Genomic DNA, 15,699 nt, shown 5'->3' with positions numbered 1-15,699 from the left:
TCTATCAACCTAAAGTATTATTGCTTCATTTCTTTGGAGATGCCAAAGACCAACCTAATTTGTAAATCTCTCCTTTCAAGGCTTTTTTCCTGAGGACTTGCAAAGAAAATGTGTTTTATGAAAAGGAATTTCATTCTATTTCCATATCTAGACACAACCATGATTTATTTTATTTATCTATCTGGGTACCAGGATTAAACCCAGGGACACTGACTTAATCACTGAGCCTCATTCCCACAACTTTTTTATATTTGATTTTGAAACAGGGTCTCACCAAGTTGCTTAGGGCCTCACTAAATTCCTAAGGCTTAAACAGGATTATGATTTTAAAAACTCAATAGTTTTTATAGGACTTATCACTGGATTGAAGGCAGACAAAATACTTTTGTTTGTAAAATTTCAGTAGTCCAGTCACCTTCTGCTGTTTTTTCTCCAGGATGTTGGGTTGACCATTGTTATTGATAGTCATTTAAATAAAATGCTTCATTTGTGTATGTCTTAAAATTTAGCCAGTTGTTTGAATGAATCTATGTATCTTAGTAATAACTGTGATATTAGTAGAAACAGTCTTTAATTTTTTTTCACTTTTTTCAAATACGCATTTATTTCTCACTAATGTTTTCTAATCATGGGGCAGGATATATAAGTATTTATGGGTATCCCAGGATGTGGCACTTATTTATATACAGCCATGCGAAAATGAGCATTTATTTCTCATTTATTTATATTTTATGTATGCTCAGTCATCAAAGGATGACTAAAAGTGATTTGATAAAGTAGATGATCACATATTATGCAGCCTATATGATTCTGCAATGTCTAAAAAGAATACCAAAGAAGAAAGTAGTTTAAATGGCATTTAAAAACTAAAATGCATTTAAAAATTAGGCAGTCAAAAAATTCATAAAGATTATGTTGATACAATATTAAAAGACAACTATAATAAATTGAATTATATATGCAACATTTGAATCATAGTGAGTATATAAAAGATGTGCAGGGCTTGGACTGTGGCTCAGTGGTAGAGCATGTGCCTTGCCCATGTGAGTTACTGGGTTCAATCCTCAGTACCACATATAAATAAATAAATAAATAAATAAAGATTTTAAAAAAAGATGTGCACAGTAAAATCTACATATTTGTTTTTGTCATATGAATATTTTGCTTTTCTCTGGTGAGCAGTGATCTACTTTTATTTTAAAGTTTTGAAATCTTGGATTCCTTGGGTATTTAAGGAAAAAATAAAAATTATTTTTCTTAGTCATGCAATTCCTGAAATGTATGAACTCAAAATATTAGGCATTTTTTAAACAACCTTTTATCAAGTATAATCCTATGTCTGTTTCTGAATATTACTAACATATATTTAAACAGTATAACATACAACAGGTTGTTTAGCATTATGTTGACAAAACAAATTTACTGCTTTCAAATTGTGTTACATGTTTTCTTTGAATTTAATTATACTCTGTTATAAACTATGTTTTTCAGATGTATTCTGTAAGACTCTAGTTCTTTGAAATATTTCACATGATATAAAAAATCTAACTAGACATAATTTATTTTACTTGATATTATGGTCATTGGCTAAGTTAGAAACAATCAAATCATATCCCTCTCTGCTACCACAGATCTTTTGTTGAAAACATACTTTGCTTTGTCCCATGTTCACCCCAAATATCAATGTGTATAGTTTTTTTTTAAATATTTGATGTCAAGGAGAATTAAATTATTCATGGAACTATTCCTTATGGCCAATACTGGACCCTAAACTTGCTTATTTGTATTTTACACATAAGAATTCAGGAAAATATTATCAAGTTTTTTAAAAGACTATAAATTTCCAGAAAATTTTTTAAAATTAATTTGGAACATGATACTAATTTTATAAAAGTTATTTTGTAAATGTGACTTTACCATGACATGTCAGACAATTGTAATTATAAGCAATTGACATTTATGTACAACTAAGTATAAATGATGAACATAGAATCTAATACAAAAGTCAATTTATTCAGTTACATATTGGGTTACTATATATATATAATATATAACAAAAAATCAAAGTATGCATAGTATTGAAAATGAAATGGCAATCACAAAATTATAGATTGAAGTGAAATCATATATTATTTAAGATATTTACTTATTGAAAACAATATGTATTATTTTATTTTCATGAGAAATCTATAATAAAAGCACATAAGATAAAAATAGAATCAGTGTGGTTGAGGATAATCCAGTGTTTTCAAAGACTGATTATTAAAGTTTGTGTTTTATTTACTTTTCAGATGTTTCTTATATTAAATATTATTTTATAAATTTAGTCCTTTGGTTTCAAATCAAAACTATGGTATACCATAATAACTGAGTAGATTGTGAAGAATAATCTTTTGTATCTAGTAATGAAACTCAGGGATAAATTTTTATTTTAAAATCTGTCATATTCAGAATATTTAGCTTCTTTCTGTAGTTGATGACTAATTATCTATTCTTTGTTCCACAAATATCAATTGAATATTATGCCATGAATGAGGAATATTTTCAGTGTTAAAGAAAATTTTTTTAAAAAAAACAAAGAAGATCTGAACCTTGCCTTCAAGCAGCTTATACTCTAATAGGTGAGATCAGTTAAATACTTATGCAACCACAAGCAAGGTACGTACTGTTGTATTTCCTAAAATCCAAGGCTGACTGAACCACTGCACATCATATTTTAGTCCATGTTTAATTGGAAAATGCTGTGGTTAAGTAGCAGCTCTGGATAGGATCACAGGAGTTTTGAGGTGTGTAACGGTACATACATTGGAAATGGCCTGAGAAGGATCTTGGGAGCAAGTTTTAGAAAGAAGATTCTCAGGAATGTAGTCAGAAAAAAGAATCTATAAAGAGAGAGGTAAACTCAATAGTGTGCTTCATAGAAGCTGCTGTTTTAAAAAAGTATAGGTTAACAGTATCATCCACAAATACTTCAGGATGAACATTTGAGAAGAATTAATCCATTTACTGTTTAGGAAACAACAGTGTATTTCCCAAAAGACTATGAATAGGGACACTTTTTAGAAAGAATATAACTAGTCCATAATAGGACAGATTCTATATATTGGGTATATAGTCACTTTATAATAGCCTTAAGAAACCTTGGAAGTACCAGTGGCATGAGATGAAAATTATAAGTAACAGTTGTGTATTTTAAGTATGTTTGCATTTTCAAAAGAGTATTTTATGTTGTAAAGTTTTGTCACAGTATAAATTTTAAAAGTCAGTTAGTTAATTCTTGATCTAATTTTGGAATCAGTGCTTTTTTCAGAGAGTAGTATTTTATTTGTATTTAAAATTTCTAGTAGATACATTTTTAATATTAAGCTGCCAATTGCTTGTGGCACACATGTTCCCAGCAATAACATTTGGGATCTTCTTAGAAATAAATGTTTTTGGTTATTTGTGAATGTCATAGAAATGTCATATTAAAAAAAAAAAACACCAATTTTAAAACCAGAAGCTTCACATTGCTATTGGGTTTATATAAATGTGGGAGAACAACAGAAATTTTGACATTCAAGGCAAACATTTGCTTTTGATTTTTAACGGTGCGTGATGGGTTGTAAGGAGAGGTGAAGAAGTGGGCACTGAAGGACTGAGGTTAAATAAAATGTTCATTTGTATATTCCATCACTATCTAAATTCCATTTTGTTCTGATTTAAAATTTGATTTTGTTTTATTTTGTTCTGAGATGTTGAAAATCCATGTGCATCATTTTTTCTAGGTTATTTTCTGGTATAAATTTTAACATAATTTTATCTTTGGTGTAATATTGAAAGTAGTTTTTCTGATCCCATTGGGCGTTGTGTTTGAAATGCATGTATGATTAACAAGCCTAGTGCATGTTAGTACTGCAGAGCAGCTGCCGCCCTCTATCATCTTTTTAGTTGTGGTTGCAATGTATGATGTTTCCTTGGTCTCCAAAGCCTATCACTTGCGACGTGAGGAAACGGATTGGTTTGATAAACCCAGGGAGTCTCGTTTGGAAAACGGACATGGTCTGGACCGAAAATTGCCAGAAAGATTGGTCCACTCTAGACCTCTCAGTCAACATCAAGAGCAAGTAAGTGCTATATTTAGTAATCTCTTTCAGATTTACCACCAACAAAAAAAGACTCAGTTCTACCCTAGAGTGGTCTCAAAATTATCCTAAATGTTTTTCAATCAAGTTCACAAATTTTTTTTTCAGTAGCTTAAGTGTGTGTCCCACTTCATCAGCTCTGACTCATTGACATTGGTTCATAGCTATTTAAATGAAGATTTCTCCAAAAGATAATCATTAAATTTGTATAAGACATACACCACTGATATGCAAGGAGAATAATGGACCTCCTAAAGAGCTCATAAGAATTATACTTTTCTTAGCTTATCTTTTTATTTTTACAATTTCCCTGTTTGTTACATTTCAACTCTTATGAACAAAATCTAGATAGGAACTTCAGTAATAAAATCATTCTAATGTGTTTTAAAATCTGAAATTTACTTCCTTAATCTGCAATTACTTAAATAATAAATACAACAGTTGAAAATAAAACTCTTAAATATCTTTCATTGTAAGAATTGCTATTTAATAGCATACTCATTATATCCTAACTGTCTAATTTGTTTCTCTAAACGTTAACATTTCCCACAAACCTAGGTCAAACCAATGAAAACACAAGTACTTTAAGAAAATTATAATAAGCTCAACTGTGTAAACTGAAGAACTAAAACATAAACTTTTATACATTTAACACCCAACCCTACTATTCCCACAATATCCAGAACAGTGTTCTCCATTAATTTTCCATCTAACATTATTTGAGAATACATTTAAGAAATATGTGTTCACCCTCAAAAATTTCTGAAATTTTATTGTAATGTAAAGAGATGAAACATGGTATCTCTAATGACATTTTTATTTATAATTTTCTATTATTAACATACATGAATTGATACATTAGATTTACGGAGGATATGTGTATTATATATTATATTTATGAAGGATATTATAATGTATATTATAATTTTAAATAATATAAACTTTTAGAATAATGACAGAATTAAGTAAAGAGAACTGAGAATATTGAGATGTATTTAATAAATTTCTTGTTATGATTGATAAAGCAGAAAATGTTTCTCATTAGGTGAATATAATAGACTAATGAGTATTTTCTTGCTGTTACCAATAGTTTACGTTTTTCACATTTTTACTTTGATATACATTTTACGAACTAAAAAAAAGAAAAAAAATATATGCATAGTCATGTAAACTGCAAATATATAAAATTATAAATAGTTATAGATTTAACATTCATACAACCCCACACAGGCCAAGAAATGGAACCGGGTGCCTCTTCTGGATCATTACCTCTCCCTCACTCAAATAACAAATATGTTGATTTTGGAGGGCAAAATTTCTCTGTATTTCTTTATAATTTTTTAATAAATAGATACCAAACAGAAGATAACATATGCTTAAGTACATAGCAGTTCAAAGTTTATAATATAAAGCACAAAATTCACACTTTTTATATGTTAATATTTATCCTCAAGTACTGTCTCTGTTGCATCATAACTATATTTTCATCTGGAGAATAGCAAAATAATATTTTCATTTTATTCACTTCTATGCATCTCTAGTCATAAAAAGGTAATAATGAGCTCTTGGAACCAATAAAGTCAGATGCTTTTATTTGAAAACATAAGCATAACAAGAATTTGTTTTCATTAAGTGCTGTGGAGGCAAAAAGAATTTTAAAAACTAAGTAATGCAAGCAGTAGCTTATCTGCTTTAAAAGTATTTTAAATAAAACATACATAGAGGGATAGAAGAATAGTTCTGAAGATATTTATTAGTTATATTCACTACAAAAGTAACTAAATCCGCAAACTTGTATTTGTTACCTTTCAATATGTATTTTTCAGTTTGTTACCTTTCAATATGTATTTTTGTTTAACCTCTGCTATATTACATAGGTCTCCAACTCTGGCTTTGTGAACTGAACATATCACATAACCTCTTTTATTTTTAAAATTTTCCTTAGTTACTTAATCTATAAATATGACTAATACCCATTACAGAGCCATGCGAAGGTCAACACATGATGACTATTACAAAACACCTCCACTCTGCATTCATGCCCACATCCTCTGCAGTTCCCATGCAGCTGCTGCATCGAGGCACATGAAGTTCCTCTGAAGGAGCCACTTGTCTCTTATGCTGGCCTTTGAATGTTCTGCTGTTCCCCTTGCCTGGAATCTTCTCCTCCTCTTTCTCTTGGCTAATCCTGCTCATCACTATGCATATGCTCCCTCTTGCATGAAGACTTCTCTGATACTACTACCATCATCCCTGCGAATCTGGGAAAAGTGTTCTTGGTTTGTGTTCCAGTACTACCCCATGCATTATGCCCTGGACTATGAGCATATAGAGCAAGCTCTATTCCATCCACATGGTGTATCATTATGTAATGCTATGAAGCCAGTAAGACACACTGCTCCCTGCAACAAGCTAGTGTAGTATTCAGGTGAAAGAATGGATGAATATTGTATGTGAACACAAACTTGTTATTTCATAAACATGAAAGCTCATTACATGAAAATAATTTCTTTTGAAATATTTGTAGTTAGGGAATAAAAACAATCCTTTTGAGGGGTGGTATGCAAGTGATAGTTCTGTACGTGAAGAATTTACAATACACAATAGGGATAGATTCCAGATCCTTAGGGCAAGATATGGGACAGTACATAACCTCAGTTCCATCCCCTGGCATTTCTTCTACTCTTATGCAGCACCTCCCCACCTGTGACTCTATTCACTAGAGGATTCTCTCAACGTTCATATGCAATGATGAGAAAAAAGCTGAATCACATCTAGTCCATAGGTGGGAAAAGGTGCCTCTGCTTTTATAGATTCTTGGTCATTTTGAGCATAATTATGGAAGTTTAATGTTTTTGATTTATTAAAGGATATAATTTTAAATTGCATTCTTTAGTATCTATTTTACTTTTAATATTAAGTATTCTAATAATTTTACAACTGAGAATTATCATGGCACATTAAATCCACATGAGTTTTCAAAGGAATCTTTCTTCATATAATACATTTCTTCAGGTCTAAATTCTGTTTAATATTTGGAATTATATTCCCACATCTTCTTAAACACATTCTAAAATAGCACAAAATTTCCATATTTATTAAACTTTCTTTCATTTTTCAATATGAGTCAAATATTTTTCTAAGACAATAGGAAGAGTCTATACTACAAAAAATCCATAATATTGTTATGTATGAATAAATCATTTCCATTTCTATTTCTCAGTATTTCACAAGTCTCTTTTGAAAGCAAAATTCTGTAAAATATAAAGCCAAGTTTCTATTCACTAATTTACTTTTGTTTGAGAAGTATCGTTTCACCAGGTAGAAGCAACCATAATAGTCTATAGCATTGTTATGTTCAAGTCTCAATAATAAGAATTGAAATGACAGACTTGCAATAATAGCTTGAATTGTTACTCCTTTTAAGAAGCTTCTATAATAAATGAGAAATAACACTATCAATAACACAACCTTTGAATACAAAGGAAGTTTAGAATTTATTAGAATGAGCAAAGACTTCATTTATTTAAGTGAAATTTGTCATACATCAAGATTTCTAGATGTGCTTAACAGAAATACAATTCAACAATAAAATCAAGCAACTTAAACATAAAGCAATCCTAATTATAATGATAGAATGGGGGGAACTTTCTCTGTTTTTTCTCTATTTGCACTACTAAATTGCTGAAAAATATTTTAAAATGCTTTTGCATTTCTAGCCTGTGCATAACAAAATCAGAATTTGAAAATTTTGCATTTACATCTTCTATCATCATCAATAATAACTACATCTGGCTGTTATAAAAGACACCTTCTAGGACCTCTTATTACATGCACTCATGAATTTCCCAAATAAGACAAATCACTTTGCAAGAATAATTAGTTATAAATGTTCATTATGAACTCAGAAACAAATATAATCATTATATACAATGAGTATGCAATGCTTAAATTATCATTTGACAATCTTCCAATGCATTTTCATTGATTTAAACAATGTGCTTTTAAATGAAAAAGTCTAAAGTCTGTATACTGTACTTTGTGTCTTTGACATTATGTTTCACCTTGTCACATGTATGTCTTAGATTATACAGATGAATGGGAAGACCATGCACTACATCTTTCCTCATGCAAGAATAAAAATAACAAGAGACTCTAAGGATCACACAGTTTCAGGTAAAGTAAATCAAATAATCTAGTCTCTTTTATTTTAATGTCAGTTTAACATGTATTTGCATTTCAGTTTAAAAGACTCATTATATTTTATAAAACCACTTTTCATATCAAAATTGTTTTTTAGAAAGTGTCCAAAAATAAGCAGGCTGAAAATAAAAGACATCATTGAAATGGTCCTAAATGTGAGAAGTCACTAAGTTATACATGCTTAGATCATTCTTATCACTAACTATATTTCTTACACGTACAAGGTATGATAGTGTTCCATAATTATTGCTCTATTAAGGAATGCTGTCACTGGCTTTAGGAATATAAAACATTCTTATACAGAAAGTAAAGAACTATCTTAAGTTCTTCTAAATGAATATTTTACCCTCTATTACTCAATGAAAACACTGTCAATTATGCTGTTTTCATTCATTCGTGTCTTTTTATAAACTGAAGATGAAAATTGAATATTTTTTATTTGTTCTTTATAATTATTCATGACAGAAGACTCTATCATAATGGAATATTAACTTCTTATTTCAAAATAATTTTAGACTTCGGAGAATAGTACACACAGTTCTTTTGCTCAATCTTTGTTCAATTTCTTAATGTAACATCTATCCAACTCTATCCCCAAATTAGCATGATATGATATTTTTAAGATATCTATAATCTTTATACAAATTTTGAGTTTCCCCACTAATCCATTACCCCCACTCCTCCCAATTCACGATCTAATACAGGATCTGTCACTAGATTTAATTTTCATGACTCCTGCATAACCTACAACCTGAGAGTTCCTCAGTCTTCCTTTGTCTTTCATGAATGTGAAATTTATGAATGATAATAGAATTTCTATATTACAAATACATTTTATTGTTTAAGTTAGTGAGATGAAGCATTTTTTCAAAGGTAATGAAATTTCAAAAACTGAATATTTTCCACCTTCTCATTCAAGTACTATACATTTTTTGTTTTGTGAACGCTGTATACCAACAGAAAATATTCATATATGAGTATTAATGTGTGAATATATGTATAGGCAGTAGATGGAACATGGCATATAGTAACATGATTTGGTTTTGGGGGGATTTATAAAGTATTATACAGCAAAAAAAACAAAGAGGGTTTAGTCTAAAATCTGACTATGGAATATGTAAATATGAAAAGATTTTTCTTTGAGCAATTTTCATCTATTATCACAGAGAATGAATCAATTAGGACTCTAATATTATTGTTTTCCTTTAAGACTATGTCATTTTTCATTTGCCAGAGACAGATAATTCAAATTATTATATTGCTACTCAGACTGTATTTTAAGCACTAATGAAAATTCCATGGGTAGATCTTTAAAATCCAGGGGCTCCTTTGTAGAAGTTATTACAGAATATGATTTCAGTCCTCCAGCTCATAAAGCAAAACAACATAATACTCTCCAGCAATGCCAAAATTATTTGTGCAAGATTTACAACAGAAATCTTCAAATCATTTTTCCTATATCATCAATAGTCTATTACAGTGGTATCTGTTTTCTACCTGTATTGTTATTTTTACTATCCCCTCAGCCTTATTATTCATTTCCTGCAATTTATTTTTAATTTGTCCTTTTACTTCAAATAGAAAAAAGTTTTAAAATATAATAGCAAAAATAAGTGCTATTGATTTGTTGTTATATTCTACCCTCAAAACGAAATTCAATTTCCTCTATTTTACAGAATGAGGAAAGAGGATTATTATTTTGAATAAAATTTTTCTAACAATGTATTATATAATCTCTCTACCTGCCCCCTTTTTCTTTTGCTATCTACCCAAAATAATAATACAACATTTTCCTCATTCTGTTTCCCTTTACTGACTGCTGCTGAATATATTGCCCACATATGTATAGGAAATATCATCCTTTGCTAAATTAAATGTTTGAAACAATCTGTAATATTTTTAAATAAGTCTTTGAATTTTTATGTTGTTTTAAATGCAGGTATATGCAAAGTTAAAGTTATAAAGGGCAGTCTTTGGCAGAGAATGTCTGTGAGCAGGTAAACCCTGGAATAGAATATATATGCTCCTGGTGATATATTATGATATTTTCTGCTCAAAAGCCTAATAGGATTGAATAAACATGTGTTGATATTAATGACTTCTTAATGGTTTTTATCCATGATTGCCATTTTGTGTAAATGTTTCTATTGGGCATATCTTTTTAAATTAACAAAATTGGGTATATTTATCATGTACATCATGATGTCTTGAAGTATGTATACATTGTGTAGTAACTAAATATAGCTAATTATAGCTTTCTGAGCATTTTTCAAAAGCACAATATATTGTTATTAGTTATAATTACCATTTTTAGAAATGCATGATAAATTTTTATAGATAAAATGGTATAATTTCTGGGATTGGTTTCAAAATAAACTAAGTCTGGAAATGGTATAGAGATAGATAAAACCAAATTGACAGTTCTTGCATGATTTTTGGAGCTGGAAGATTAACTGCATTTGGGTGTTATTATAGTCTTATAATTTTTATATGAATGAAATTATCCATAGTAAATTTTTAAAATTCCTGTTTCTCATGTTTAAAGATAGACAGCAGTGTCTAATAGCTTTATCAATACTGAAAAAGCTGGCCAAACCAATAGTTTAACTGCCTTTGAAAAGCAAGATAAGTATAAGCAAGGAAAAAGCAAAAAGTAAAATGTAGTAAATACCTGCACTCCCAGCAGAGAAGAAAACAATCTTCATTTTGGTTGCATAAACCCATTGAAAGTAGAGATACTGTGTACCTTTTTAAATATTTTATCAGACAAATCTTCCTGATTGTAGCATAAAAAATTTATTTAAAAATAATGTAAAATAAGCTCAATTAGTGAATTAAATAAGTATTTTTATGTATTAGAAACAAAAATAATTTCAAAATAAGAAACATGAATAAAGTGTGATTTTAACATATCCATTGTAGAATTTTCAAAATATGACAGTTGAACCCTCATGATTCTCATGATACCTTGAGGGAATCCTCAGATCAAAATTGTATTCATAGACATATTAAGGCAACATTTGCCCTTATCTCTCATCCTTCTGTGAATACACAAAAGACTTTTCCAGAGGCTACACACTGTGTGAAATCATAAGAGATTGTATACAGAATCAGATCTGAACTAAACTCTCTTCCATTAAGCCCCAGTTAAGCAAATTTGAAAAATGTAAACCAACATCATCCTTCTCATAAGTTTTTGTTTATAAAATAGTTATTTTTTCATAAAAATATGTGACTTATTTTAACATGAAATGTACTTACATTATTTGAAGTGCAGTAATAAATATTCTAATTTAATTCTCCATTTTAATTTATTCTACAGGAAATGTACATAGAGCCATACAATTGAAATCTCTTTGAGGTCCCCAGTGATATTAGAGGGTGAATAGTACCTGACCCCAAAAGCTTGAGAGCCACCTCTGTAAAGATGTTTGCAGAGGTTAAAAACAAACAAAAACCATATATGCTTTATTTCTCTTCATTAAAATATCTTATATAACTCAAACTCTATTTTGTAAATATTTTTGTAACTCATATTGCATACATTTTTTAAATGTTTATTTATCAGTATTTGTCCATTTAATACCCATAGTACAACTTAAATCAATTTGGATGCTATGTGAATAGAAGGAATAAACTAATCCTCAATTTACTGATGATGTAGTAGAAAGACTTGATATATAAGTAATTATTACAATGAAATTGTAGAAGGAACTGAAACAAAACCTAAGGAACTTATACCCAGACCTATATATAAATAAGGGTATATACATATACTATCCATGTGCATCATAATTTGTAATTGTGTAATATACTCAGAGAAATATATAAAATAACCTCCTACTAAATGATCTTTAATTTTTATAAAATAGATCCGTTAACTTTTATCATGTAAACTGTAAAGATACAGTTGATAGGTATTTTTCAAAAATTGTACAATAGTTTTTGAAGTCTTTACTCAACTTAGCACAAGGCAACAGAGTGAAGAAAGTAGATAATGACTTTTGGAATCATAAAGACCCATATTGGAATTCAGTTCTAACATTTATTTAAATCTTGAGAATAAGTTTTTTCACCTATAATATCCGATGAGCTCCATGTATTTCACATAATCCCAAGTGAACCTAACACAAAATTTTGTACTTACTACATACCCACCGAATATTAATTCCCTTTATTCAGAAAGAAATGATCAGAAAAAAGAATAAAATGCAATGCTCAAGAAATGAGACTCTCTTTTTTTAAATTTAGAATTCAGTCTTATGGCTCCAGAAACACAGCTGTTTGAAACAAGCCAAAGAAATTCTTGTGATTTTAAATAAAGGCATTTGCTATGTATGTTCCATAATAGACTGGCTACATCTGCAAGGCTGGGAAGACTACTTAGCAATTTTAATAGTGAGGAACATTAAAAATGTCTAGCTTCAGGATATAGCAGTATCTTCTTAGGAAATAGTGGCTATTTTTTTATTCTTCATGAGTCTTTTAAAGACCTTTGAGTCTTTATTAATGATAGAAAATTTATAATAAATTTCATTGGATCTTAGTAGCAATACCAAATGTGAATAGTTCCTTTTTATAACAGCTGTATTGATAAAAACTTTATATGTTATAAATATCCATTGTTAATGTTCAAGTACATAATTTTAGTAAATTTACAGTTATCGAATCATCATCACAATTTTTAGTTGCACCCAGAAACTCTGTTCTGTATTTTTAAAAAGAGTTTCTGAAGAATTAGTAGTATCTGTTCTTTGAGAATTTGATAGAACTCCACAAAAAGAAGTCATATAGCCTGAGCTTTTCTTTGTGGTAAGACTTTTCAATACTAATTCAGTGTGTTTCCATATAAGTCTAGAATTTACATTTCTTCTGTATTCAATTTTGGTTATTTGGGTGTCTCTAAAAATGTGTCCATTTCACCTAAGTTTTAGTCTATTCATACTATTTTTTACAGTTCATTTCTTTTTGCTTGGGTCCATGATGATGTTCCCTTCTTCAATCTTAATTTGGATTATTTGCATCTTTTCAGTTTTTTTCCAAGATGTGTCTACCTGAAGATTGATACATTGTACCAGTTTTTTTAAAAGAACCAACTTTTGTTTTCATTGATCTTTCTCTGCTGTTTTTCTGCATATTATCAATTTCTTATCTAAAGATCATTTGTTTTGTTCCTTCTACTTATTTTATGTTTATTTAGCTCTTCTTGTTTCTTAAGTGGAAAGTTAGATTGTTGTCTTGAGACTTCCTCCATTGTTGATATAATTTATAGCTCTTTCTTTTCCTCTTAGCACTGCTTTGCTGTATTCCATGCGTTTTATTTTCATTTTAATTCAGCTCGAAGCATTTTTAATCTCCTTCCTTTTCTTACTCAGTTTTTATTTAGAAACATTTTAATTCCCAAATGTCCAGGGATTTCTCCTGTTATTTGCTGTTATTGACCTTTTTTTCTATTGTGGCTACAGAATCTACTGTGTATGATTTCAGTCATTTCAAATTTTACTAAGACGTGTTTTATAATGTAGAATATGTACTATATCAGAGAATGTTCCAGTGCTTTTCATTTCTTCCTGTCAGTTTGAGTTACCATCTAGGGACATTTCCTTTTAACCTGCTAGCTACATCTCTGACTTTATTAGAGAATGTCTTGAATTCATCTTCACTTCCAGTTAGTTTTCCGGGATATGAAATTCCTGACCAACAGTCATTTCCTCTTAGTACTTCAAAAGTGACATTTTCCTGCTTTCTGGCTCCCTTTGTTCCCAATGAGAAGCTAACCAGGCCTGAATGCAGTCAGAAGTGTTACGCTCCTTTTAAGATTGTCTCCTTTTCTCAGCTTAGATATGATTGTGATGTACCTAGGTGCGGATCTCTCTTTGTTCATTGCAGTTAGGATTGATTATGTTTCTCAGAGCTGCACATGAAAGCTTTTTCTTCAAATTTGAGAAGTTTTGCACTGTTGTTTATTGAAATATATTTTTGTTGTCCTTCTTCTCACTCATCTAATTCTGTGATTCCCATTTCACATGATTATTCACTTGATGGCTCTCAGATGTCTGAGACTCTGTTCATCTTTCTTTCATCTTTCTTTCTATTCATCAGGTTAGGTCATTTCTTTGGTCTGTCTTCAAATCTGCATAGTCTTCTGTCTGCCACTTCAAGTATACTATTGAAAATACTAGTAATTTATTATTTCATTTGATTTTATGACATCTCTTGCCTTCTTTTGTGTAATTTTTGTTCCTTGTTGAAGTTTTTTACTTTTAAATCATTGGTTTTATACTTTATTTCTTTTAGCACAATTTTTAATCCTTTGAACATATTTATGATAGGAACGTTAGGGTCTTTGTTTATTACACAAAACGTCTGGGGGCACTGAGAGATTATTTCATTTGATTGTTCTTTTTCTCCTGAATATGGATCATACTTTCCTGTTTATTTCCATGTATCATATATTTTTGTTGAAAATCAGATATTTTGCATAATATATGAATCTATCACTGAATGTGTATTTTCTTACTAAGGAGAATTCTCTCCTCTGGTATGGGTAATATGAGATGTCTACTCAGCATTTGTTTTATTAGTATTATTATTACTATTTTATTATAATCATCATCTTAATCATCTTATTTTTATTATTGTTGTGTTCTTTTATTTTTAAATCCTATTCCTAGAAGTTCGGTCTGCATAGCTATGTGGCTAGCCAATTGGTCAGAAGTTCTACACAAGCATATTCAACCTGCATTTTTTATACAGATGGACACACATTAAAAGTACATTGTAATGTAGTTCACATATACATGTTAGTATAAATTTCCTAAAAATGCATATTAATAGATACAACATCAAAAATTCTTCAGAAACATAAATTTAATGAGTAGTTTTATTATATTGTATCAATGTTTATTTACTTTAACCATTCTTCAATTGATTGATATTTGTACTGTCTTCACTTTTTCACTACAATAAACAATGCTACAAATGCCATGATCTTTTCCTTAGACTAAAAGTAAAATTTTAGTCTAAGACGTAAAATTACTGGGTAAAAGAAAAAAATATTTTAGATGTTTTTAGACATCATATCAAATTTCTTTCTAGAAAATTCTAACAATTTGCACTTCCAAGCTAAGAAATTATTTTTCATTTACTCTTTGCTGTAGATATATAAAATGATATAGTTTTAAGAAAAAAAATTAACTTTAGTTCAGGGGTCAAATTTTATATTCAATGTTGCTTTAAGTATTATTTCTGTCATTAATTATCAAAATATTCTTTCCTATGTTTAATAGTTTAATTGCCTCCTTTTTTGGTGAGGGAGGGTTTCCTGTCATACTATGATTATGGCAAGTTTTGGATACCCAACACCTAACAT

General features: G+C 29.5%; 1 protein-coding gene across 3 annotated transcripts in view; it reads left to right on the top strand.

Annotated features, from left to right (window-relative positions):
• Pclo (piccolo presynaptic cytomatrix protein) overlaps positions 1 to 15,699 on the top strand; it is a 418,833-nt gene that overhangs the window by 267,252 nt on the left and 135,882 nt on the right. For all 3 annotated transcript variants that reach the window (XM_048786243.1, XM_015488416.2, XM_048786242.1), the window contains exons 8-9: positions 3,970 to 4,106; positions 8,210 to 8,300. In XM_048786243.1, the coding sequence (XP_048642200.1) occupies positions 3,970 to 4,106; positions 8,210 to 8,300 (228 nt within the window). The remainder of the gene's footprint in view (positions 1 to 3,969; positions 4,107 to 8,209; positions 8,301 to 15,699) is intronic.

Source organism: Marmota marmota, unplaced genomic scaffold (genome assembly GCF_001458135.2).
Source record: "Marmota marmota marmota unplaced genomic scaffold, marMar, whole genome shotgun sequence".
NCBI classification, from domain to species: Eukaryota; Metazoa; Chordata; class Mammalia; order Rodentia; family Sciuridae; genus Marmota; species Marmota marmota.
The sequence above is the reverse complement of the archived record's forward strand: the minus strand, read 5'-3'. Positions and strand labels throughout refer to the sequence as shown.